The sequence below is a fragment of the Taudactylus pleione genome, unplaced genomic scaffold (assembly GCF_031769625.1).
Source record: "Taudactylus pleione unplaced genomic scaffold, aTauple2 ptg000036l, whole genome shotgun sequence".
NCBI classification, from domain to species: Eukaryota; Metazoa; Chordata; class Amphibia; order Anura; family Myobatrachidae; genus Taudactylus; species Taudactylus pleione.
In genome coordinates this window covers 10,304,598-10,331,443 of record NW_028284438.1, presented here as the reverse complement: position 1 = coordinate 10,331,443, position 26,846 = coordinate 10,304,598, and the positions used below count along the sequence as shown (strand labels likewise).

General features: G+C 44.4%; 3 protein-coding genes across 8 annotated transcripts in view; 1 reads left to right on the top strand and 2 right to left on the bottom strand.

Annotated features, from left to right (window-relative positions):
* Nucleotides 1–21,743, bottom strand: part of BBS12 (Bardet-Biedl syndrome 12) — a 38,662-nt gene extending 16,919 nt beyond the window's left edge. The window contains exons 1-3 of one of the 6 annotated variants that reach the window (XM_088452272.1): nucleotides 21,521–21,743; nucleotides 21,366–21,423; nucleotides 16,607–16,720 (exon numbers count right to left, since the gene is read on the bottom strand). The gene's annotated coding sequence lies outside the window, so the exon portion shown is untranslated. Of the gene's footprint in view, nucleotides 1–9,973; nucleotides 10,291–16,606; nucleotides 16,721–21,283; nucleotides 21,312–21,365; nucleotides 21,424–21,520 lie in introns of those variants that run through there. The other 5 variants (XM_088452276.1, XM_088452273.1, XM_088452274.1 and 2 more) reach the window with 5 other exon arrangements.
* LOC148538829 (microtubule-associated tumor suppressor 1 homolog) lies at nucleotides 11,146–12,545 on the bottom strand. The gene is made up of 2 exons (XM_088452294.1): nucleotides 11,752–12,545; nucleotides 11,146–11,422 (listed from the first exon to the last, which is right to left on the bottom strand). Exons 1-2 carry the CDS (start codon nucleotides 12,543–12,545, stop codon nucleotides 11,146–11,148), a joined length of 1,071 nt encoding a protein of 356 aa, XP_088308420.1.
* Nucleotides 21,680–26,846, top strand: part of LOC148538827 (uncharacterized) — a 36,251-nt gene continuing 31,084 nt past the window's right edge. The window contains exons 1-4 of the mRNA XM_088452279.1: nucleotides 21,680–21,972; nucleotides 24,770–24,925; nucleotides 25,257–25,385; nucleotides 25,464–25,601. Of these exons, the coding sequence (XP_088308405.1) occupies nucleotides 21,970–21,972; nucleotides 24,770–24,925; nucleotides 25,257–25,385; nucleotides 25,464–25,601 (426 nt within the window). The 5' untranslated portion in view covers nucleotides 21,680–21,969. The remainder of the gene's footprint in view (nucleotides 21,973–24,769; nucleotides 24,926–25,256; nucleotides 25,386–25,463; nucleotides 25,602–26,846) is intronic.

The following is a 26,846-nucleotide window of genomic DNA, read 5'->3' as shown; positions in this document are numbered from 1 at the left end:
CTCCAAGCCTTTCTTTGAATCCGCGTCTGCTCTCCAAGACCGCAACCACAAGGATCTACGAGCAGACACTGCTGCTGCCGAAACCCTAGAGGTCAACAGGCTAGCATCCAAAGATGCTTCTCCAATGTAGGAGGCGGCATCTCTCATCTGTCCTAACAACGCCCTCTGGACGTCCGGAGCTTCATCCGTAAACGTGTCCTCCAAGGCGTTGGCCCACCCCTCAATGGCCTTGGCCACCCAGGAGATGGCCATGGACGGCCGGGCTACAGCCACTGAGAGGGAATAAATAGACTTTAGACAAGTCTCCACCTTCCTGTCCGTAGGATCCTTCAGCGAGGATATAGACGGCAATGGCAAAGTAGCACTCCTGATGAGGCGTGTTACATGTGAATCGACTGCAGGCAGAGTTTCCCATTTCTTACAATGCGCTTCCGGGAATGGATAATTGGACGCCAAGCGTTTCTGTGGCAGGAATCGCTTACTGGGCGTCTGCCAGGCCACCGCCATGTGATCAGTCAACTGATCAGACAAGGGGAACGCTGCAGAAGTAACCTTAGCTTTTTTAAAACTAGGATACCTCGACTTAGGAGCGGGTGCCTCATCCTCAATCAGAAGAATGGCCCGCACCGCCCTAACCAGAGCCCGCACATTGATGGAAGACTTAGTGTCTACCTCCTGGACTGAGGCATCTGAGCCTGAGTCATCCTGCACCTCACCATCATCCGAGGACCCCTCAGAATCCGAAAGATGCGCAGCCTGCACCATGACTGAGCGTTTAGACGCCCTGGAGGGCACGTCACTGCGCAACATCGACTGAAAAGCCGAAGATGCTGCCGCCAAATCTTGGACAATGTGGGAAAGCGCATCCACCCAGGGTGGAGGAGCTGCCACAGGAGCCTGAAACGGCACCACAGCCTGCTGCGCCACAGGGGTGGACTGAATATACATTGGCAACCCCGCATACTGACCAACAGGCTGAGACCCCGGGGGAGTCTGCAATAATTGTGGGACACCCGGGGAATGGGGGATGGCAGGCTGGGGCAACGCCCTAGTAGGGGCGGCAGTCGGGACCGACAGACGGTCCGCGATGGACACCAGCACCTGGGAAAACATCGCCCAAGGTGGCTCCTGCGACATGGGAGGTTTAGACATACCAGGGAGCGCCTGGCACCGTCCGCACAGGCCGTCCTGTGACAAATCCTCCCTATCCACTCCTGCAGAACAGCGCCTGCAGGAGAACAATACCGGAGCCCCGGAGTGCTCAATCTCCTCCTCAGACATGACTTAGGAAGAAAACTTGCGCACTCACCCGTGTGCTGGACAACAGCCCACAATATGGCACCGTGTATCACACAACTGTATGTGACGGACCTCACAAATACGTGATCTATATAAGTGAGGTCAGTAGAAACGTCCTTCCCCCGCACACCTGTAGGGCTTGTAGGAGAAGGAAAGGGATAGGTATAGGCTGACAGTAAGTAGAAAAAAGACACAGACAGGCAGCACTAGCAAAATTTCAGTGTCTGGGAGGGCTATAGTGCTGTGTACACTGTCCTTGTCGGGGGGAGAGGTACACAGGGGGACCGGTCCGCGTGCTCCCTGAGAGTATCTGCGCTGCCACTTGAAGAAAATGGCCGCTGGAGACCTCAGAGGAGGAGTGGCCCGAGTAACTGCAGCTCAGCGACGCCAGACTCCGTGCTGAAAGGCGCGCTGAGCTGAGGGGAGGAGCCGCTAGACAGGGAAGGCTTCCTCCCCATGCTAGCATATTTAACCCCCGGGTTGCCGGCATCCCGCTTGCCGCGATATTAATCCTGGTGGTCTAGTGGTCTGGCGGGGTATGCCTCCGCTGGAGGGGGGGCCCGCCACCACCGCTAGCGCCCCCGGTCTGTCCCCTAGAACCGGGGGCATGGGACTGCATTTTTAAAAGGAACCCGCGCACCGACGCTAATCAGCGGTGCGCGGCTTACCTTGATCTCCCCGGCGTCTTCCGGCAGCAGTCCCGGGGGAAGCCAGAGTCCGGCTAGTACAGACTCTGGCTTCCCCCGCCGCGATCCCCAGTTCAGTGCTGGCGTCGCGGCGCCAGCAGGGAGAAGGAGCGGCAGCGTGGGCGTCTGTACAGACAGCCCATCGCTGCTGCTCTAGAGAAAAACTCATAGTAAAAAAAAGGAAATTAAACTAAGTTAAATAAAAAGCTTTAGGGGGCTGCTCCTGCAGCCCCCCCCCCCCGCAGGGTGACCCGACTCCGGCCGGGCACCATCTTAAACTGAGGTGCCTGTGGCTCGGGGGCGGGGTATAGGGGAGGTTGGACCCAAGTGCATCCTGGGAGCAGCTAAAAGCTTTAACTCCGTGGTGCCCGAGGATCCAGGATCCAGCTATACCCCAAGGTCACCCTGTGGACCCCTATGGACCCTGAAGTAGAAATATATATATATATATATATATATATATACATACATACACACACACTAACACAATATTGTGCAAAAGTTTTAGGCATGTGTGAAAAAATTGCTGCAAAGTAAGACTGCTTGCAAAAATAGAAATGTTAATAGTTTATTTTTGTCAATTAACAAAATGCAAAGTGAATAGACAGAAGAGAAATCTAAATCAAATCAATATTTGGTGTGACCACCCTTTGCCTTCAAAACAGCATCAATTCTTCTAGGTACACTTGCACACAAGTTTTTGAAGGAACTCGACAGGAAAGTTGTTCCAAACATCTTGGAGAACTAACCACAGATCTTCTGTGGATATTGGCTTGCTCAAATCCTTCTATCTCTTCATGTATTCCCAGACTCGATGATGATGAGATTAGGGATCTGTGGGGACCATATCAACACTTCCAAGACTCTTAACTCTTAGTTCTTCTTTAAGCTGAAGATAGTTCTTAATATAAATTGGCTGTATGTTTGGGGTTATTATCCTGCTGCAGAATAAATGTAGAGCCAAACGCCTCCCTGATGGTATTGCATGATGGATATATATATATATATATATATATATATATATATGTCAGGTGCATAAATATAGGGACATTGACAGAATTTTCATACTTTGGCCTCTATTCACCACCACAATGGCTTTGAAATGGAACAAACAAGATGTGCTTTAACTGCACATATAGAAACCGTTGCAATTCCTACACTGTTCAGCTGATTTGGATGTAATTACCCTCAAAATAAATCTGAAAGTCTGCAGTTAAAGCACATCTTGTTTGTTTCATTTCAAAGCCATTGTGGTGGTGAATAGAGGCCAAAATATGAAAATTCTGTCAATGTCCCAATATTTATGCACCTGTGTGTGTATATATATATATCTGCGGGACTTCAATTGTAGTTAGTTGGGGGGGTTCTAGGTATTCAAACTCCCCTTACGTGCACCACTGTATACTGCCGTTTATGAACGATTTAATTTATGAACGATAAGTGGCAGAAATAGAAAAACAAAAATTGAACAATGTTTTCTTTGTTTATGCCCATTTTCACTACATTTAGCAAATTTCCATTAATCCTTCCCAAAATGTAATCACCACCCATTTATCATGTGGCTTCGAGATTTCACACACATTCACATTCTTATATAATTTATTATTATTTTTTTTTTTACTATTTGTGACCAGATAATCTGTCACCAGGCCATCACAAATTTTTATCACTAATAAAATAGGGGGTGGTTACTCTTCCCTGAGTGGACTTACTTCACCACTCCTAAGGATTCTCTCTCACCATTAGTATCCGCTTGTTACCGATTCCTCCCACTACATAGCAGGAGAGTAATCTACCACCAGACTCCTACACCGGCATCTGGAATGTCTTGCTTCACCCAAGCTTCTACACTGGCATCTGGAACCACTTTTCCAAGACTCCAAGGACAGGCACCTGGAGCTGCCTACTTCAGGGAATGTTTGTACCCACTGCTGCAACACACCTAGATAGTGTTGGTTAATTCCCACTGGTCCCCCACTATGGACCAGTCTGCATTCCACAGCATACAGGTATTCTCCAGAAGCACAGTCCTCCATCAGAGTCAGCGGATACACACACTCAGGGCCCCACAATACCACAGGGAGTAAGCCTGCACTGGGTCCCTTAACCAATCAAGCTAAATGCATGTGCTGTACATGGACCCTTGTAACATTGTCCCTAATGGAAAGTGGGGACTGGTCACTCTGCTGTGCCTGAGATCACCTGGACAATAAACCACACCCAAGTGCCGGCAAGTCTGAAGGGGGGATGGTTCCCTCCAAAACTTACTTCCTGGATTCTGCTGGGGAACTTTATTATGTTCTCTGGCAAAATATGCGATCCAGAGGCTGGGAGCTAGGATCCCCAGGCAGGTGTCTCCTGGCCATCGAGAGTGATCTCTTTGGAGCTCCAGTGAAACAATTAGCTGGCTGTGCTGACAGCTCTCCTTGCACCTCCTGTTGCCACTCTGATGCAGGATGCTGCAAGGGTGGACATTACAGTTCCCTGAGAGGGGAACTGGGAGAACCAAGAGTCCGCAGAGTGCTCCACATCTCCATAGACCACCAGGGAAAAAGGTAAGTGCACTTTACTTTAAATACAGATTTGTTTTCATCAAATTAATCAGCACAGGGGGGGCGTGGCCACGGCAGCAATAGTGTAGGACACAGGGACTCTGAGCTCTCCGGCTGATAATCCTGCTTAACCCTCCTGAGACCCCTATATCAACGTTACTACCCTGCTGTCTCTCACATACCTTGCCAGGAACCTGCTGACTTGGTTGGAGCTGTGTGGAGTGAGGAGAGTGGCTCTTGAGGGCCTCCATTGCATTCCCTGGGCCTGCCTATCTGTGATTCCAGAGCTGCACCCAGGCCTCTCCTCTCCTGTTGGCTTCTGTATTATGCAGCCTGTCTGTGCCTGACAAGGGGGCTTTGCTGGGAGCTTCTGGTCTGCTTCTCCTGCCTGGCTTGTGTTTAGAGTCAGGGTCCAGGGAGGTTATCTCTGAGTCTGATACTGCCCAGTTCTGCCAGACATCACTATTTCTCCCTGCTCTGTGTGGAGAACTGTCAGCTCTGCAACTGTGGGACTCAGCAACACTTCTTTCCTTGTAAGTGATTTCTAAGTTTGGAGGAATATCTGCCTGTTGCTGCTGCTGTGTCACTACCTGTGCATTTATATATTATAACTAGTCTCCTACATTATTCTCCTACATTATATTAATACTATGGGGAAAACAGGTCATGCTGCTGCTGCTGCAAAACTGGAACGCTTTGCCCGTTCCTCTACTCCTGTGCCCCCAGTGTGTTGTGATCCCCAGGGTACATCCAAGTCTGTGACCCCACCTCCCCCTGCTGCATCTGGGTCAGATTCATCACCAGAAGTTACGCTGCAACAAGTGCTGGAAGCAGTTACCTCCTGCGAGACTAAATTGGCAGATAAGATTGAGAAAGTTCAATCCGATATATCTTCTCTTCATCAAGGTCTCCAGCAGGTCCGCGAAAGAGTCGGGGAGGCAGAAACACGTCTATCTAATCTGGAAGATTCCCAGACCCCACTACGGGCTCAAGTGGCCTCCCTGACATCCCAAATGTCCGCAATGCAGCAGAAAATTTCCGATATGGAGGGCAGACTGCGCCGCAATAACGTGCGGTTCGTTGGTCTCCCGGAAAGAGAGGAGGGGTCTTCACCTGAAACATTCCTTGAGAAGTGGTTGGGGGATACATATGGCAGAGACTCATTTACTAACCAATTTGCTGTGGAGAGAGCGCATCGGATCCCTACCCGTCCCCTGCCACTCCACCGCGCACATTTATAGCCAAATTTCTTCATTACCAGGATCGTGATACTGTGCTTCGATTGGCTCGAGTTAAAGGGCCACTGGAACGCAACGGTGTAAACATTTCTATGTTTCCTGATTTCGCAATGGATGTCCAAAAAGACAGAGCTAAATTCCTTCCAATAAAGCGTCGTCTCCGGGATTTAAATCTTCAGTGCGCTATGATTTTTCCATCTAAGCTGCGAGTGGTTGCGGATGGAGAGTCAAACTTTTTCTCTACACCACGGGAGGCTGCGGCGTGGCTGGACCGGAGATCTCCTGGGAACAGGCAAATGGCACCGGAATGACTGTACTGATTGCATTTGCTGATTATATTTGTTTATGGCCAGAAATTGCTAGTGTCATTACGACATTAAATAGGCCTTTTTCTGATATTCCAATATTTATATTTCTATAATAATTTTATGTTGTGATATTGGTTGGATATTGTTCTATGTCCCGCTCCCCTTACTGGGAATATTTTTTTTTTTTTCCCTGGTAGGGTTTTTCTTTTTCTTTTGTTGTTTATGTTGATATTTCGGTCAAAATATGGCCGGAGAGTTCCGTTGCATTGGTGGTTATTTTTATTCCAGTGCCTTTTACGCCTATAAGGATCGAGTAGTTGTATCCTGTGGGTTTTAGTGTAGTTTAGTTTTGGGTTTAAGTATGCCTAAGTTCAGGTGGGTATACAGGGTGGGGGGTGGTTTTGGATGGGTTGTCCAGTCTTTTTCTTACAAATGTTTTTTTTTATTTTTTCTGTACCACACTATTTTTAAGGTAACTTCAATTATGCTTTATAGTTCAATGTATCACAATGGTGAAACTTTTAACATGGAATGTCCGGGGGGTTAATGATCGTTTAAAGCGCTCTTTGGTCTTTAAAATGATTAAGCAATATGGGCCTGATATTTCTTGTCTAATGGAGACGCATTTGGTCGGGAGTAAAGTACTAGCTCTAAAAAGACCATGGGTGGGATGGGCTTATCACTCCTCGCATACTTCATCATCCAGGGGTGTCTCCATTCTTATTAATAAATCTGTCCCTTTTTCTTTTACTGCGGTCCAAACTGACCCTTATGGCAGATATGTGTTTCTGGATTGTGTACTGTATTCTAAGCCCATTTTATTGTTAGCAGTGTACATCCCCCCTCCTTTTTCATATGACGTTTTAAAAAAAGCTGCTGAATTTGTGGCCCGTTCTCCAGATACGCCAGTGCTCTGTTTGGGAGACTTCAATAATATAATGGACCAGTCTATGGATAAGTGGCGTGAGTCTTCCAGTTTTCTTTCTAAAGGTGGTGAGGGCTTTGCTAAGTTTGTAACTGACTTGGGATGGGTTGATGCGTGGCGAGTTAAACACCCTGGAGTACAACAATTCTCCTGTTTTTCCTCCGCGCATCACTCTTTCTCTAGATTGGATTTGGCCCTGGTGTCCCCATCTATTGTACCTAATATAACTAACATTGAATATAAAGCCAGAGGAATCTCAGATCACTCCCCACTTCTAGTAGAATTGAATATGTGTAGTCCTAGAGGTCTCCGTTTATGGAAACTACACCCCTCTTGGCTTCTTCAAATGGGTGCAGGTTCAGAGCTGGAAGTTATGTGGGATGGCTATTTCACTGACAATGTGGGATCTGCCTCTGTAGCTAATGTTTGGGACGCCTTCAAGGCCTATTTACGTGGGTCTCTGATCAAAAGGGTAGCAGAATTAAAAACATTTTATAGGGAAAAAGAACGTGTTTTGGAAATGGCCTGTAGAAATCTTGAGTTGGATTACTTGGGGGACAGGTTGGAATCTTCACGTTTAAAATGGTTGACTGCACAGACAGAGTGGACTGATCATTTGACAGATAGAATGAACCGTAGACTGTTATTCCGTTCTCATTTATATTATATGCAGGCTGACAGAACTGGTAGTTTTTTGGCACACTTGGTTCAAGCTGATCGTCCTTCTGCTGTTGTCTCGGAACTAATTGGGCCTGAGGGTTCTATGGTTACATCTACACAAGATATTGCAGAGGTTTTTAGTTTATTTTATAAAAACTTATATCAAACACAGTTGACTGAGGACGTGAATGCTTTGTCATTATATGTTGCTTCTGCTAGGCTTCCAAAATTGTCATCCGAGGCTCGGGCGTATTTAGATGCCCCGTTGACCCTGGAGGAGGTAGATGCTGCGATTAGTTCCTTTCCCGGTAACAAGGCACCCGGATCTGATGGGATTCCCATAGAGATATATAAAAAACATGCTCGTATCTTTGTTCCAAGACTTTTAGATCTGTTTAATGGGCTCTATGAAGATAATTTGTTCTCTCCATCTATGTCTGAAGCCATAATTGTTGTGCTCCCTAAACCCGGGAAGGACCCTAGATACCCTGATTCCTATAGGCCAATTTCTCTAATTCCCACAGATGCCAAAATTTTGGCTAAGATCCTTTCTATTCGGCTAAACACTGTTATTACTTCAATTGTTCACCCAGACCAATCAGGATTTATGCCAGGCAAGTCGACGTCGGAGAACATTAGAAGGCTGCACACTCACTTACAGGCCTCCCATGGCGAAGAATCGTCCTCTGTTATTGTGTCATTAGATGCTGCAAAAGCATTTGACTCTGTGGAGTGGCCCTTTCTGTGGGAGGTCATGTTATGTTTTGGGTTTGGGCCGGTGTTCTTGAAATGGGTAAAGCTTATGTATGCGAACCCTACTGCCAGGGTGTCAGTGAATGGGTTTATCTCCCCATCCTTCCCCCTGTCTCGGGGCACAAGACAGGGTTGCCCCTTGTCCCCAACCCTGTTTGCATTGGCTATTGAGCCTTTAGCCTGTATTATACGTTCTCACCATGATATTATAGGTCTACAATTGGGTAATAGAATGGACAAAGTTTCCTTATATGCAGATGATTTATTACTTTTTTTGTCTGACTATGTAACAGCTATGCCTGTGGTTCTTCAAGTCATAGAACAATTTGGTATTTTTTCTGGTCTTAAGATAAACTGGGACAAATCATCTATCCTTCCTCTTAGGGGGTTGTATCCGACTGTTCCCATTGTCACTCTCCCTCTCTGTTGGGTAAATAAATTTAAATATTTAGGTGTCTGGATAACTAATTCCCCAAAGGACTATATAGTATTGAATGTTGAGCCCCTGTTTGTCTACTTAAAGGGCAAACTTCAGTCCTGGCGCCGGCTCCCTCTTACCGTTACTGGTAGAATTAACTTAATAAAGATGGTGGTGCAGCCAAAATTTGTGTACGTTTTGCAGCATTCTCCTGTTTTTATTACAGATACATTGTTTAGGCGTTTGAATAGTCTTCTTTCTTTATTGGTCTGGGTGAATCGTCGACCACGTATTCAATTGGCAGCTCTGACCCGATCTAGGTCTGGGGGAGGTTTGGCTCTTCCAAATTTTACATTTTATTATTATGCGGCGCAGATGGCACATATACGGTTATGGCTTCAAGATGACTCCCCTAATGCCCTGCACGTTTTGTTGGTTTCTCAGATTTTCCCTAACTTTACACCATTGCAGGCCTTGCTTGCGGGTAGAATTATACAGAAAGGCCCTCCCCTGTTGATGCAAGCTATTAAGATATGGAAATTGGTATCTAGTATTCTACAGTTTACGGGATTAGATCCAGACACTTCTCTATGTAGTTATCGTATATTACCTGAACTGGCCTCTTTACAGCTTGAGGTGACATGGGGTTCTAACGGTGTAACTACATTGGGTCATTTATATGACACTTCAATTCTTAAATCATTTGCACAACTCCAAGAAGCTCATCATCTCCCTCAATCATATTTCTATAGATATTTACAATTACGGCATGCTCTCTCGGCTCAATTTTCAGATGGCCCTCCTCTAATTCAAATATCCCCATTGAAGTCATTCCTTTTATCTTTAGGTCCCCGGAAGACGCTTTCTTACTTATACTCCTATATATTGTCTTCTTATCATAAGGATAGTTTAGCACATCTTAGATCAAAGTGGGAGAGAGATATTGGCCTTATAAGTGATGCGGAATGGGATAATGCTCTAGAAGCTCCTCGTATTTCCACAACTTCTATAAGATTTCAACAGATTCAACTGTTTATTTTACACCGTACCTATTTAACTCCTGTTCGTTTGCTGAGATTTGGGGGGAGAGCATCTGACATATGCCCTAAATGTAAAATTAGTAGCGGTACTTACACTAGCTAAGGTATGTGTGGCTCGGTCGTGGATGGCTCCTACAGGACCAGATTATAATGCTTGGCTGTCCTTGGTCCGTACCACTGTTGAACATGAAAAACATGTGTTTATTTGTCGCAAAGCTGAGAAGAAGTATGAACGTATCTGGAGCAGTTGGCTTAAATCCTGTTATGCCCGTGCATTGCCTAATGATTGACCGGTATATTATTGTTAGGATAATTAGGTAGATTATTACTTTGTTGGAGGTAATGTGCTGTGTGATAAGTTGAGAATTTGTTGGGATCTAGTTGATTTTGCCAATTTTTCAGGTGTTATTTTTGACAATATTCCAATATTTGTATAGTGTGGTATATATATATATTTTTTTTTATATATATATGTTTTATGAGTATGTGTATATATATTTTGTTTGGTTATTTGTTAATGTATTTCTATAAACCAATAAAAATTTACTCAATAAAAAAAAATAATAAAAAAAAAAAATTAATCAGCACAGACTGCTGGTGCATCCTAGTCACAGTGCGGAGGATGTATTATATCGGCACTTAACGTGCCGCTATAACGCTTCCTGCTTCACCTCTTTACCGAGGCGAAACAGGAAGCACTAACGATGAGATGTATTAATGTATGAGATGTATTAATGTATGCATTTTGGTACGTGGGTGTGGACCCTGCTACTTTTATTTAATATTATATATTGGGCAGCACAGATGGTGTAATGGTAGCATTACTGCCTCACAGCACTGAGGTCGTTGGTTCGATACCCACTACGGCCCTAACTGTGTGGAGTTTGTATATTCTCCCTGGTACGTGGGTGTGGACCCTGCGTGGGTTTCCTCCGGGTTCTCCGGTTTCCTCCCACACTCCAAAAATATACTGGTAGGTTAATTGGCTCCTAACAAAATTACCCCTATTGTGTGTATGTGCGTGTGCATGTGGTAGGGAATATAGATTGTAAGCTCCACTGGGGCAGGGACTGATGTGAATGGCCGAATATTCTCTGTAAAAGTGCTGCGGAATATGTGTGCGCTTTATAAATAACTGGTAATAAATAAATAAATATCTACCATAAAGTTTTCTCTTTAGCTAAAAGGGCAACATTAACAAAGCTTCAATTCCAGTAGGTTACAGAACCATTTAATTGAACCGGGAAATCCAGTCATTTGAGATGTTCAGGTATCTAATATATGGATGGAGAGGAAAACCAGGAGAGGATGGGGACAGTTAATTAGTATTGCATAGATCCATTGTGCAACTTTCCAGAGGAGTTCTTCATTCTTCATTGAGAGACGTTTGTTCACTCTGGATTCTTTCTCCAGAGATCGCTGCAAAACCTCCTGCTCTGTAGACAGCTGCCTTAATAAAGCAATGTGATTCGCTATGCGAGCCTTGATATCCTCGCTTTCCTGCTGGCATGTGCTCAATCTTTTCTCTAGGGTTGTGTTAAGGGGGGTATCCACTTAGCGATTTAACCAAGCGATTGCACGATAACAACATCATTATCGTGCAATCGCTTGCAAATCGCGCATGTTTTGGTCGGAAGCGACCAGCGAAGCACGTGCCCGCTGGTCGCTTCAGACATCCGACATTGCCAGTACATGCTGGTCAACCTGACGATCTCGTCAGGTTCAGCATGTGCGGGGATGAGGGATGTGCCTAGACTGAACAAGTGAACGTTCAGTCTAGGCACATCACTAGATATACAAACGAGAGCACGATTGCAATGTTGTAATCGTGCTTTCGTTTGTATATCTATTAGTGGATACCCGCCTTAAGTCTCTTCCAGCTTCTCGATTTGCATCAGGTTCTTGTCTTGTTGGTGCAATTTCCCATTCCTAATCTCTAACACTGCTTTCAGGCTCTCTAACTCCTGCTCCAGGTACATCACCTGAGGGTTCTTCTGGACCCGTATCTCTTTGGACAATTTTCTTTGTTCTTCCTCAGCTTTTAGCTTGTCCTTCAGGGATTCATTCTCCCTGTTCAGCTCTTCTATTTTTCTCTCAAGCTCCACCTGCTTTTCTTTAGCAGAGTCTTCTGATGCTTTATTTTCTCGCTCTTGGTGGTTTCTCTGTTCAGCAATGGAATTTTCAAACTCTTGCTTCGCAGCTTCTATCAACTCTTTATGACTGGTCTCTGCTGCCAATCTGTAGGCTTCATGAGTGGTTTTGAGGTCATCAACTTTTTCCTGCAGCTCAGTCTTGTATGTCTCTGCTTCCTTAATGCAGATGGTCTGTAGTTTCTCACACTTGCCAGTGTAGAACTGCTTGAGTTTCTTCTCCAGGTCAGACAGCTCGGAGAAATGCTCATCCTTCACCTTTTGAAGGATCCCTTCATAAGCAACCAACGAGTCGGTCTTCTCCTTCTCTAATTTGTCACATGTACTGGATGTGGACACTAAATCACCACGCAAGTTTAGAAGTTCCTGAGATAGTTCTTTCCATTTCCTCAGAGCCTCTTCACACTGGTTAATTACGTACTGTGTTACCGCTGTCAGTCCTTCAAACCTCTGGTTGCTGCAGGTGAGGAGATACTTCAGGTGCTGGATAAGTCCTTTCTGCTCCTCACATACCATCTTGCACTTTGCTGACTGTGTCGGCGTAACTGGCCCTTCAGGGCTTGTTTTCATCTACTTGCATTTACCAAAACAGCAGCAGAATGGGAAAAGGCACTCCACTGAGCCAGAGTCGGCTGGCCACTATCTAGCGTCCTCTTCTCCCAATATCTGCTAATATCGGCCATTACCAGCCAATATCAGGCCAATAAGTCTCAGTGGTCTATTTAGTAAGCTTTGTTAGGAGATAAAGTGAACGGTGAGATGGTACCAGCCAATCAGATCCTAACTGCCATGTCACAGGCTGTGTTTGAAAAATGGCAGCTTGGACTAGGAGCTGATTGGCTGGTACCTTATCACCGTTCACTTTATCTCCTAACAAAGTTTAGTAAATAGACCCCCTCAGTAACTAGCTATGTAAGTCACTAGCTATGTCATAATACCATTGTGCCATCATAATGTGGAGCTGGCCTTACACCAGACAATTTTTCTCCAACCATCCAACTAGTTGGTTTAAATGAAAATCTGGTAATTCATGGGAGCAAATGACAATCAGCCATTTGCTCCCAAACACTGGAAAATGTCCGAAAGCTGTTGTTCAGACAAGTTTTATTTTAAATAAAACAGATTTACCCAACTTGCCTGAACAACCTTTTTCGTGTTTTCTGTTGTTTGGGGGCAAATTGCTGATTGCTGATTGTCATTTGCTCACATGCATTACCGAATTTCATTCCAACCAACTAGTTGGATGGTTGGATAAAAGTTGGTCCGGTGAATGGCCAGTTTAAGACTATTCACAATATTCTGAGACTCCTCCCCCCCATTACACAAGACCCTGGCAGTATCTGTTATGTGCTTCCTGGTTAATATTGACACCCAAGCCTTTTTCTTGCATGGCACTGCTTTCAAGTCAATATTACAAGGCTTCCACAGGAATAGATGCTATAAATACATTTAAAAACACAGCTTACTCAACAGAGGCTGTATCTATCAGGGGGCATCCTAGTGGTAACCTGTCATAAGCCAAGACAAGTAGACTGCTCCTTTGCAATAGATCAATCCCTACATATAAGGTGTGTACACACTTGGCGATATTAATGAGCGTTTGAACTATTACAACATCGTAATCGTTCATTAATCGTGCACAAATTGTGCACTATAATGTCGAAAACGACCAGCGATGCGCACTCCCGCTGGTCTTTTCCGACATCTATCATCGCCTGAACATGCCGGTCAATATGCCGATAATGACAGATTGGCCTTGTCCAGGGATGAGGGAGGGTGTCTGCACTGAACGACAAATCGTTCAGTGTAGGCACTACAGGGGAACAGGAACGACTGTATGACTACGATGTTGTAATCGTACAGTCTTTCCTAATCGCACAGTGTGTACGCACCTTTTAGATGTTTTTTCTTTTTTCACAGATGAGTCCACATAAGTAGGAGCAACAGAAACAAAAACAACAAATCAGCCACAAAAACAAAAAAAGGCTATATGTAGCCAACATAAACCATTCAAACATAAAGCATTGGAGACACATTTGCAAATATATGTGTACATGTATGGTTACACATATAAAAATATAACTTGTCCAAATAGAGAGAAGGAAATGAGCATAGATGCGAGCCAGGAAGAATGGGGAAGGGGAGAAGGGCAAAGAGGCTGGAGATGAGATGGGTGAGAGCAACAAAATGTAGATATGTAAAGAAAAGAAAAAGAAAAACAGGTTGATGGGGCTAGCCACTATGCCAGACCAGGGAGGGGAACATTTTGAAAGAGATACCAAGGTGTCCAAACATCATGAAATCTGACCACTGTGCCATTCTGAAGACTACTTATGTATTCCACTTTGGAAACGTACCAAATCCTGTTTATTTATTACTGGCGAGAGGGTGGGGAGGGCTGCTTCCAGCCCCTAGCAATCTTGTATTTAGCTGCACAAGAAATATGTAGGATCAATTTGTTGACCTGCTTAGATGACTGACAGACTGGGGCACACATGAGTAGCGAGGCTGGGGAGAGGGGAGGATGTGAGGGCACTATTGAGGATATAAGCGATTTAACCATAGTCCAAAAGGGTGCAATCATTGGACAGGTCCACCAAAAATGGAAAAAGGTTCCAATCTGGCCACAGTGGCGCCAGCACAACTGTGAGACATTGGGAAACATTTGGTGTAAGCGGTCCGGAACCAGAGTACACCTTGTATGAAGTCTTCTTAATGGAAACACTAATGGAACATTTTGACACAATATACCGAATTGCCTCGCAAGTGATCTCCCCCAAGGAGGATCCAAGGTCCGCTTCCCACAATAGTTCATGGGAGGCCAGGGGTGGATGTTCCGGGGTGAAAATGGAGTGACACAAGTCGGATATGGTGCCTCTATCTAAGGGGCGGTAAATACACAGGTGTTCCCTTGGGGGGGGAGGGGACACCGGGCGGAGCAGAGTTGGAAAGGGACGAGTCTACAAAGCTTCAGATTTGAAGGTACTGAAAGAAGCAAGAGGTGGGTAAGGAATGCCTCACCTGGCAGGAGCAAAACTGCAGAAAGTGAGTAATACCAGCTGCTGTCCAAGTGGAAGCCATGTGATGGAATTGACCCAGAAGAAATGAGAGACGTTGCCACAAGGATGTTTGGGGGCAGGGATAGGTGTATAGTTTAAACTTTGTGGAAAGGGAATCCCAAACAGACAAGGTAAGAGCTACCAAAGTAACTGATAGGGCAGATGGAGTTCTATGTTTACGGAGAAGCCAGGGTTGGTATGACTTAGAATCCACTCCTCCCAACTCCCCTCCAGGTCCACCCAGCGCTTGGATCCCCCGGGAGAATGCCAGGCCACCAACTGGCTAAGACGGACTGCCTGACAGTATTTGGAGATAGATGGCAGGCCCAAACCCCCGTCAAGAGAACTCTTGAAGAGAATTGCCCTACGCAAGCGTGGTCTCCGTCCATTCCAAATGAATATGCCAAAGGAGGTTTGTAGGGAGGCAAGCACCCGAGCAGGGACTGCAACAGGAAGGGTTTGGAAAAGGTACAACAGTTTGGGGAGAACATTCAACTTAAATGAGTTTATGCGGCCAATCCAGGAGATTAAATATTTGTGCCATCTGGCTATGTCTTGCTCAATAGACCTGAAAAGGGGTGGAAAATTGCCTTTATTTAAGCTATCATAGGACTTAGTCAGGTGAATGCCAAGGTATTTCAAAGAGTCCTTACGCCAGGTGAAAATGAAATTGAGTTACAAAAGAGCAATAGTTGAGTTTGGGATGTGCAAAGGCAGCGCTTTGGATTTGTCATGGTTTACTTTATAGCCAGAGAGGTGCCCGTAAATTGACAGTTCCTGAAATAGATTTGGAAGAGAGATCAGGGGACTGGACAGAGGAGAATGTCATCAGCAAAAAGGGATATTTTATAATTAGAGTCTCCAACAGAGATGCCAGTAATATCCAGATTGACCCAGATCCTACAGGATCCAAGGGGCTCAATAATTAATGCGAAGATGAGCGGAGAGGGTCAGCACCCTTGCCTGGTCCCATTCGGGATATTAAAAGAGTCAGAGAGGAGGCCCCCTGCTAGAACTGACGTAGAGGGATTATAGTAGAGGGCCTGTACAGCTTGTAGAAATTTGCCTTCAAAGCCGAAGTGGTGAAGGGTGGCGCACATAAATAGCCAAGAGACCCTGTCAAAGACCTTTTCTGCATCTAGAGCCACGAGTAAGGAGGGGAGTTTAATCGTATTAATATGGTGGATTAAGACAAGCGTGCGTCTGATGTTATCCAGAGCTTGACGGGACGGTACGAAGCCCACCTGGTCGAGGTGGATGAGTGAGGGAAGGATGGGGTTCAGCCTGATCACAAGATTTTCAGCAAAAAGTTTTAGGTCTGCGTTTAACAGAGAGATTGGGCGATAATTGGTGACCAATTGGGGATCCTTACCAGGTTTCGGCAAGACTGTGATTTTCGTCCTAGTGGTGTCGTAAAATTGCCATCTAAACTTTCATGGATTTCTAATACAGCATAAAAGCCAATCCAATAAAGCCCAACATTCAGAACATTCTGTAAATACAGAAAAACACTGTTACCTTTTAAAGCAGTTCACCCATAAGCAAAAGCCGCCGGGTCGACACCCCTCCTCTTCCGCTGGTGTGCGCGAAGACGGTAAACGCCTCCTTCAGGTCAGGTGATATATGCAGGCTCTGATAATGAAAAGTGCATCCCATCACCAAAGCAACCTTCAATAAACTTTTGTAACCATTACACAGGCACACAAGGGGAATGTACATACTACAGCAGCCTGCTTAAACTACTTAATAATATTAAGGACGCACTTAGTAAATATAATATTTTGCTAATGGCGCTAACGCTACATTTATCAAACACAATTATATTAAATAAAAAACAGAAACTTTGAAATAACTATGTGGTATCTATGCTAAAGGCAGCTGAGCAGTTATGATGCATCTAATCAAAAGTGCATTTTATATACACCTAAATTGCATATTACATCAAATAACACAGAACTTTACTGTATTTTGAAGAAGCCCATTACTGTATCTTCAGCTACATGGCTGCGCCATGGGCTCCAATGTAGCTCCGGCTTATATGATTGAAATTGAACAGATATTGTTTTTACACAACCTGCGTTTTCTGAGAAATGATTATTCTATACCCGCTATATAGATGACATTCTATTATTTTGGGCTTGAGACAGGTGTGAATTTGTGACTCAGGGCCTGATTCAAGGATCGTAGTTGCTAATACGCACGCAGTCGGACGATTATTTTGCACTGCGCATGCATCGCAGTGTGCAAACCAGACGCTACAATCGGAACTGCGGTCGCAATGGCGATGCATACCCATCGCAGAGTGATTGACAGGAAGTGCCGTTTGTGTGTGGTGATTGGGAGGCAAAACACAGGCATGCCAGTGCCTTTCAACGGCATTGTATGGGCGTGCATAAATTAGCCACTGCGATACCATACGCAGCCTGAGGCTTCATAGCGTGCGCTGAAGTTAGCAATTCCTAGGTGAGGTCTGACCTGCCTTAATGTGCGTATGGGTCCGATATTACTGATTATTTCCCTATGTTGCCAAAGTATACGGATGTGAGGGGAAGTGGGTGTCCTTATGTTAGGCTGCGATCACAATGCGAATGCAAAATTTGCATATCACCGCTAATATTAGCAACTGCGTTATGTGCGTATAAACAGAATAGCGATCCTTGCTGAATCAGGCCCTCAGATAGATGTCATTAATAGCATAGACGACAAAATTAAAATGACCTATGGCAGGGCTGGCGGAAACATGGTAAAACATTGAAGTGTGTAGTGTGATCAGATTAAGCACTGGCTTTGATAACGGTAGGACAGATGTTCATGATGAGCAGCGATCCAGCCGGCCAAGCACGCCCACTACAGACGACAAAGAGGCAGTGCACCAAACACAAACATGTTTCCGTGACATGACATTAACCACCGTACACCTTGACAAGTTGGCAATGAACTTCAGCTGCTGATGTGCCCTTTAGACGCAGAAATATTCCACCAGCCCTGTCATTTTACAGCTGATGTTGGGATAATATGACTGACATGGGCCGCAGTCTAATGGGCGTGAGTGATAGCAGTGGTCTACCTAATCTGGCCTGGTGGGAAATTACAATGAAATAGAGAACATTACATACGTGAGAGGTCTTGTTACTTTACTTATATATATTATTATTATCCTTTATGGCGTTCATTCTATGTCTGGCGTAGGGCAGGGCGCCAGACCATAGAAAGGGCACTCACGCTGCGGTGTGCACCCAAAAAGGAGGCGTGGCCACGATAAAAGGGGGGAGTATATTTTCATCACTCTTGGGGGTGAGCCCAGCACATACAGACATGCTGCACTGCTCCCAAGCTCTCCCCTCACTATGAATAGATGCTGTGCAGGAACACTACTTTATTTATATGGTGCCACAAGGATTCCGCAGTGCCTTACAAAGTACATAAACAAATGAGCACACAGGAATACAGGTATTAACAGTACAAAACAATGCAGGACACGGTTTATAAGCATTTTCTGCATTAGCGATCATAACAAATAAATAAGCATAAGGGCGCCAGCAACCAAGTGCTAGGTGCTGTTGTAAGGAGTTAGGAGTAAATGATAGTATAAGAAGGTGAAGGAGAAGAACATGAGGGAAGAGGGCCCTGCTTGTGAGAGCTTACATTCAATTCTAATTATTATTATTTTCTTTCTTTTAAATATAATATATTTAAAAAGGAAAATAATAATAATTATGAAATTAGCTGTGTGCCTACACCCCAAATTTTCAACCAAAGTAAGACAGCTGGGCTGGTTTCTACTGTATTTTGGAGATTATTATAATGGGGTTCCTTTTGCCAGTAGTGCATGAATAGGCACCCAACCCAACCCCAAAGTTAATCCGTGATTTATTTTAAAATGTATTTAAATTAAACAAAAAAGTTTATTTGATAACAACTACCATCCAGGGGTAACCAATCAGCAGCAGGCAGCCTCAGGATTCACTGCCTCAGGGCATTGCTGTAATCACTGGCGATTGTGGCCCTGCCTCCATGTGATGTCACTCAGAGGGGGCGTGGTCTCCACCAGGCCCGCTAATAATTTTATATATATCAAAATGGCCCTCGGCAGAAAAAAGGTTCCCCATGCCTGCTTTACAGTGACACCGCTCCCTCCGCTCATCACAACCCCCCCACCTCCCTGCACTGCCAACCCCTTCCCCGCCCGTGCAAGAAAAAAATATCTTACACAGGGAGCCGCGGTGCACAGTTTGGAAATCACTGCACTATACGATATACTGTACGATATATTACTCTGACGCGGATCGGAACAATATATTGTATGTCTCATGAAATGAAGGACACGTTGCTGGTACACACGATGTATTGTAACTTTACACTGCATCATCGCTGGGTACACTGGGCCTGATTCAGCAAGGATCGCAACTGCTAAAGCGTACGCAGACTAATGATTGTTTCTCACTGCATATGCATCGCAGTGTGCAAAGGCACCACTGCGATCGGGTCTGCGATCGGTGACTATGCAGATCCATCGCGGTGAGATTGCCAGGAAGTACCGTTTGGGTGTGGTGACTGGGGGGGGTGGTCGAAGAAACGCAGGCGTGCCAGTGCGTTTGAACGCCATTGCATGGGCATGCATAAATTAGCCACTGCGATGGCATACACAGCTCGAGCTCTCACTGCCTGCGGGGATGTTAGCAATTTAGTGGTATGGTCAGACCTGCCTTAAATGTGCGAGTGGCTACGATGTACATAGATGTTTGGGCTGGATTGCCAGGTACAGTATTACAGATGTAATATTCAGTTAGGGGTGGGCTGCTGAGACGAGTCAGCTGTCAGCACAGGCTGGGACTGAGTGGTACACATTGCAAACCACTTAGAACTTGAAGAGGGAGGGACCCTCCGCCATCAGGTAGGACCATCGAGTGGTTGATCCAAGGGAGTGGGGGAGTTCAAATCTGCAGACGGACTCTGGTTTAACTGACTGTACAAGAAATCAGTGAGAGGGCTTTGTAACTGAATTGTGATGTTTAAGAGTTTTTTTTTAATTACCAGTCTAATTAATTGCATGTGTCTGTATATGTGTGTATGTATGTGAGGGGAAGGTGGGATCCTTTAGTGTGGCATTTGCTGGAAATGAGCGCGATGTCTATACTTTATGTGACACAATGTACTGCACGGATAACTATATGGGCTGTCGCTGTGTTTTGGGGATCACGGGGCTGTGTGTTGTATGGGACTCATGTGACATATCTTAGCTTGTATATGCAGTTTGTAATATGTATTACAGAGTTATTGTTAGGCTGGCAGTACTGGTATCTGAGTAGAGGAAATCAGCAATGTCCAGAAACTTAGCAATAGTGTACAATCATGTTTTCTGTGTCAATTAATGTTGCAGTAGTCCTCAGGTCAAGCTTAAGGCCCCCCATGCATCAGCAATTGATTGTAGCAATCGTACAATTTGCAATCGACTGAAAAAGGAAAGATTTTTATACACAATCGATTGCAAATTGCACGATTGCTGCAATCAATTGATGTATGGGGGCCTTTACTTGGGTTGCCAGAGTTCCCACTGGTAGATCAAAACTGTTGAAATAAGTCTAAAATCTGCAAATGAGTTTGGGACAATTAAAATGTTTTTTGAGCACCCTGCGCAGCAATTCCAATTCCAAACACGCATGCCACAGGCGCTTATTATTTCTGCTCACTCCCTCCTGATAATCACCAAAAATAATGGGAGTCCGGCGTCAGAACAAACATTTGCATATTCCCCTGTCTAAAGTGACGGGCGATATGCAAATATCGGCGCCCAAAAAACATTTGAATTATGCTCTTTGTGTATTATAATTTCAGGCACCACGGAAACTCACTTTGGGGGACAGGACTGAGTTGGAGGAGCAATGAGTAGAAAGGGGGAGTCAATACAAATTCTTAAACTGCTCCCCCGCTAAAAGTAAAGTTTAAATCTGCCACTGCCTCTGCCGCCTACAGGATCAGTAGGTGGAATGGGGCTAGGGCTTTGTGTGGTAAGGGGGGGTGATCCCTGCTGGATCTGACACTGGTACCCGGTTCTGCGTTTTGTTCTCTGATGCATGAAACCTGACATAGACCAGGATTAGCAAATGCTGCATCAGCACACTATAAAAAAACAACAACTTCTCTCTGGGACGTTAGATCCTCCTTCTTATACAGTTCTGCGTATGTGATATATACCGATTATGGTGACCTGGTATAACATCCAGCAGATTAGAGATAGCTGGCAGCCTGGGACTGAGTGCTATCACTGGGCACTGACCTGTCTGACCACAGCGGCCCCTCTCCCTCCAAACCTCCCGCGCTGATCGGCGCAGCCCCTGTGTACAGACGTATATACACAGTGAACATATTATACAGTGTGTGTATATTAAAGCAGTGCGTGAGCAGAGTGTATACAGAGCACAACGTACTTACAGAGTGCGGGGGAGGAGTCTGCCATTTACTGCCGCTTTGTGCTGGGACTGGGTTTACACAGGGGGGGCGGAGTCACTTGGTCTCTGTGCTGCAGGTAGGGGGAGCGTTACCATGGAGACGTCCTAATTAGCGTCTATGTTACCATCTTCTGGCGCCTCGCCGGGAATGGCGGGTAGCAGCGCGGGCGCCCATTGTAAAGCTACTGCCGCCGCCCAGGGGTCGCTATAGCTGGGGGTGAGCACACTGAGCAGAGGCTCCCTGACACACACGGGGCGGGGGCAGGGATCGGAGGCGGCTCCCAGCAGCAGCAGCAGCAGCAGCAGCAGCAGAAGGAGGGGTGAGCGTGTGTTGGTGGTTTTGAGATCCGTTACCCGGTAACAGACTGTCCCTGTACTCGCTGCACAGAGGAAGAGGACTGGGGCTAGGTGCGTCTGGCCGTACACAGGGACATGGTATGTTTTAATGGCGGCTACATTGTATTATCATGCACATATGCACATGCCCGGTGTCTGTCATGTTCGGGGATTCCCCTGTTACCCGGTTACGTTGAATAAACAATATGATAATTTGTAACATTGCTAACCTGTAGGTGACTGCTCAGTACTTTATAAAAAGGTGGCTAATGGCTGCTGATGTCACTGGGGAGCAAGTATTTCTGCTTTAGGGGTCTATTTACTAAGCAATGTGAGGCTACAGAGTGATAAGGTACCAGCCAATCAGCTCCTAACTGTCATCTCAGGGGCTGTTTGAAAAATGACAGTGAGAGTTCTAAATACAAAGTTACCAAAGGCCACCTGCATAAACTCATAAGGTAATTGAGAGTTCCCAGATAAACCATCTTCTTCAATACTGACTAGTGCATGGTCCTTCCCAGTGTTGGTAGCTAAATACAGTAACACTGTGTCACTGATGTTACCAAGATGTACGAATACCCTCTGGGGAAGGGAGATATAACAAGCACAGAGCATCCCTGCTCTATCAGGCAGTATAAGGCAGTATGGGATCCTCATCATCCGCTCTCAGTACTTCCCACCCAGTGCGGCCTCCACCACTCTTCGTGCCTCCTGTGCGGCCAATGTACCCTGTGCTCAGGATGCGGACAGATATTACGGTAATAGTGTATTGATAAGGTAGCATGCTGTGTTCATAGATCACATTGGTGATATATATATATATATATATATATATATATATATATATATATATTCAGAGACTTATGTCCCAATGTTGTTGGAATAAAAGGCAATTGGAAAGCAATCATATGGCTTTCTGCTCTTATAGGCAGTGCATTCTGTTGTATGATTTGGTAGTTTTCCTGTAAAAGCTGTTATGCTGCATGGGGAACAGAAGCTAATTGTTTCTGAATGTGTATCTTCCTGGTGACTTTATGAACTCATGATTTTAAAAATTCTATATTTGTCATGGTATTTTGCAGAAGTAGACACTACTCCGCCTTGTAAACCTTTTTCTAAATTCTCAGAAGTGTAACTAAATAAAGGGCCTCATTTACTAACGAGTTTTACACCAAAACTAGTAATAAATGTGTCTGTGTACGATAAATGGTGCTGCAGCCAATCAGCTCCCAACTTGTATCTGTAATTTTATTTAAACAACCCTTGTTATGGTATTTTATGTTTATTTTATAAGTTGATTAGTCTGAATTTTTTTTTTTTTTTTTTTTTGCATAAAACAGATGTGTACAAAGTAGACAAACTAAATGCTGACCTGAAAAAAAGGCTATGGAGGTGCTCATGAAGGAGCTTGCAGGTGTTGCTCAATGTGGGGATTTGGACACTTGTGTGTGTGCTGTATAGATGTAGATAGGGTAAGCTGTACTAAATAGATGAGTATACAGAGTGTTTAAAGATTATTTTGGCATGGTAGAGAATTCCATAAGTGCGTAGTGCACTATATAGAAGTCTTGTATGTGTGAGTGAGAGGTAGTTACCTATGGCAGGGTGTAGGTCAGAGCTAAGAGTACAAGAGCGAAAGTATTTTGGGCTGTATGAAGGCGTGGTGGTGAGGAGAAGTAATTAGAATTTTATACTATACAACACTGGGAGCCAGTGTAGCAATTTGCAAAGTGAATCAGCGAGAGGATGGTCAGCCTTGCTACTACATTTAGGATTAATTGAGCAGGTTTTCCTTTCACAAGTGAGATGTGTAAATATCCTACTTATGTTAATGATAAATTATCTATTTTGGATCACATGTTTGTGTAGTATTAAAATAAAGGACCTCATTTAGCACCGAGTTTTATATTTTACGACGAGTGATAAAACATGTTGCGTATAATAAATGGTGCTCCAGCCAATCAGCTCCCAGCTGTCATTTTTCAAACAGATGACAGTTGGGAGCTGATTGGCTGGAGCACCATTTATTATACGCAATAAGTTTTATCTTTGTTGTGAATAATAAAACTCGTTAATAAATGAGGCCCACAGTCTTTGCATCTTGTAAATAACAGTTCACTGCATACATTCTAAGAAGGTAAATGCCAAGATAAGTCTGTTTGGTAAGAGAATTTACTTCTCAAATTAAAGTTACAAAGTTCCATTTGCATAAAAAACAATGGATACATTGAGATGTCCCAAAAAGACGTAGAGAGGTAGATGTTGGTATTGTCACAGTTAAGGATGGCACTTGAGGCCGATTGAGTCATTTAAGCTGGGTACACACTAGACGATATGTCACCCGATCCTGCGGATCGGGCCGACATATCGTCCACATCGGCCAGTGTACCCACTATGCGTGACCATGCACACTTCCACGGGGACGTTCCATCAGCCTGGATGTAGGACCGAAGGAACAACCCAGATGGAGGCGTCGGACGGTAACTGTATCGTGCAGTGTCTTTCTACCGCCCGCCCCATATATCATGCAGTCGGGCATCGCTGGGTACACACATCGGCAAACGTGTACCCAGCTATAGTTTCCCAAGAGGAGAGTGTACAGTGAGAAAAACTTGTGGGACCTCAGCACATAGAGGAGTGGTTGTGCCAAAGAAAGATATGAAGAGCCTAATGCTGAGTTGAACACTTTGCATAGTGTAAATTGTATAAATACGCACTGTGTATGCCTGTGAAGAGAATAGATACATATGTGCCAATGCAGACTTGGATGTATTTAGCACTTGCATATTTAAATGAAGCAGGAAGGGTTTTTTTTTTTTTTTCCCCTTTAATTCAGCATTTTGATCTTTCGTTCTTCACACACATTAATGATCACCTTCTCTTATTTACTTGTCAGGCATCTGTATTGAGGAAACCTGGTCTTGGGGCAGTCCAACGCAAGAAAACTGGTGCAAAACCTGAATTAACAGAAGAACAGAAACAAGAAATCCGTGAAGCTTTTGATTTGTTCGATACAGATGGATCTGGGACTATTGATGTCAAGGAACTAAAGGTGGGTATGGAATCATGTTCTGTCTACACTTGTATGTTAGCTTACATTTCTCTGCATAAGAAAAAGTATATATGGGAATAAATGGCTCCTTCCTCCTTTTATAAATATTAGCATTCATGGAAAGGGAAACCAATCCTTTATTTATAAGTCCTTCTTACCTGAATCTTGATTCAAAATGAACTCGCCAAGTTTGTAGAAGCAATTAAGAATGTGCTCCATGCAATTATCATGGTGCTCTCCATCTGCTCCAATGGTTGAGTAGATGTCAAAAATGTTGAGAATGAAATATGTTGAATTTCTATGTTTGGACAGTTTATTTGTCCCCATTTAGGTTGCCATGCGTGCCTTGGGTTTTGAGCCAAAGAAGGAAGAGATGAAGAAGATGATATCGGACATTGATAAAGATGGTTCTGGCACCATTGACTTTGAAGATTTTCTGTCTCTAATGACACACAAGATGGTAAGCAGGCACTTATACCTCCCTCTGAAACATCACATAAAATGTCTTACTTCATAACATTATTTTTATTGTTCTAAGAGTGAAAAGGATTCCAAGGAAGAAATAATGAAGGCTTTCCGATTATTTGATGACGATGGTACAGGAAAAATTTCTTTCAAAAACCTGAAAAGGGTTGCCAAGGAATTGGGTGAAAACCTTACAGATGAAGAATTACAGGTATTTTTGTATAATACATTGCAAAGTATTATATTTTATTCATAAAGTTTTATGCAACTGTTCTTATCACTGTATTGTTTGGGATACCTTGTGACACCCTAGAAATAAAATAAATACAGTGCCATTGAACAGAAGTTTATATATGAATCTGCCCAAATGAGCTTCATATCTAAGACTTGGGGAAATAACCAGAATCGTAAAGTAGTAAGATAACAATTGTAGCTGTGGATCGGGACATGTTGATCATGCGTAGAGCCCCTGTTCCAGTCCTTCTCTTGTAGTGGATACAGGTTCTATGCCATTTACTGGCTTCATGTAGTTGATGATCACTGACAAAGTCCCAGTTGCCAGCAGTTTGTAAGTGCCAGGAGCTGCTTCTTGGCAATTGGTAAACAAAGACAGTGCTAGTTCCTGGCTCTGCATAGTTGGTGATTATCGGCACTGTACTAGCTCCTGCTATCTGCAGGTACACCTTTAGTCACTTGTTCCAGACAGATTGTAATTATGCTGCCTGACCTCCCTGCATTGTGCTTAAGCGGTCACATGATAACTTATGTCATAATACAAAGAATAAATCTTGCCAGCCCCCCTCCCCCTGTCTGTCTCGCCAGCCAGCCCCCCCCCCTGTCTGTCTCGCCAACCAGCCCCCCCCATCTGTCTCGCCAGCCAGATAACACCCCCACCGCCCCCCTGTTTGTATCTTAAAACTAAGTTCAGGACTGTTTGCCTGCATTGTAATGCCCTAATTATTTCAGATACATCACACAAAAAATGCTCATAATTCCAATATCGTTGATCCAATAAGCATACCATTCACGCTGTAATTCAGATCTCATTTATGACCTTAAAGGGTTTGCCAAAGTAGAATTGTACTTTTTCAACACATGCTGTATCACCTTATTTACAACCGGTTGCTGTAAGAGGTGATCCTGATATATAGGAATATTTCCTGTCACCGTAGTAGCCGTTGAATACTTTCACAGTGAAACATGGAACACAGTGAAGTACATGAATATGAATATCTGGCAACAGACATTTATAACTATATGGGGACTCAGAAAAAAAGTCTATTTTATTATTGCACATCTACAGCATCATGCATTGTTAAACTGCAGTATTACAGCACCTTAGAACATAGATTTGGGTACTTAGGTGGAATGAGGAAATCCTACAGAATATTAAAATCTGTAATGAAATATTTAAAATCCCAACAACCATAAAAAATTATAGATGACTCACAGTAAA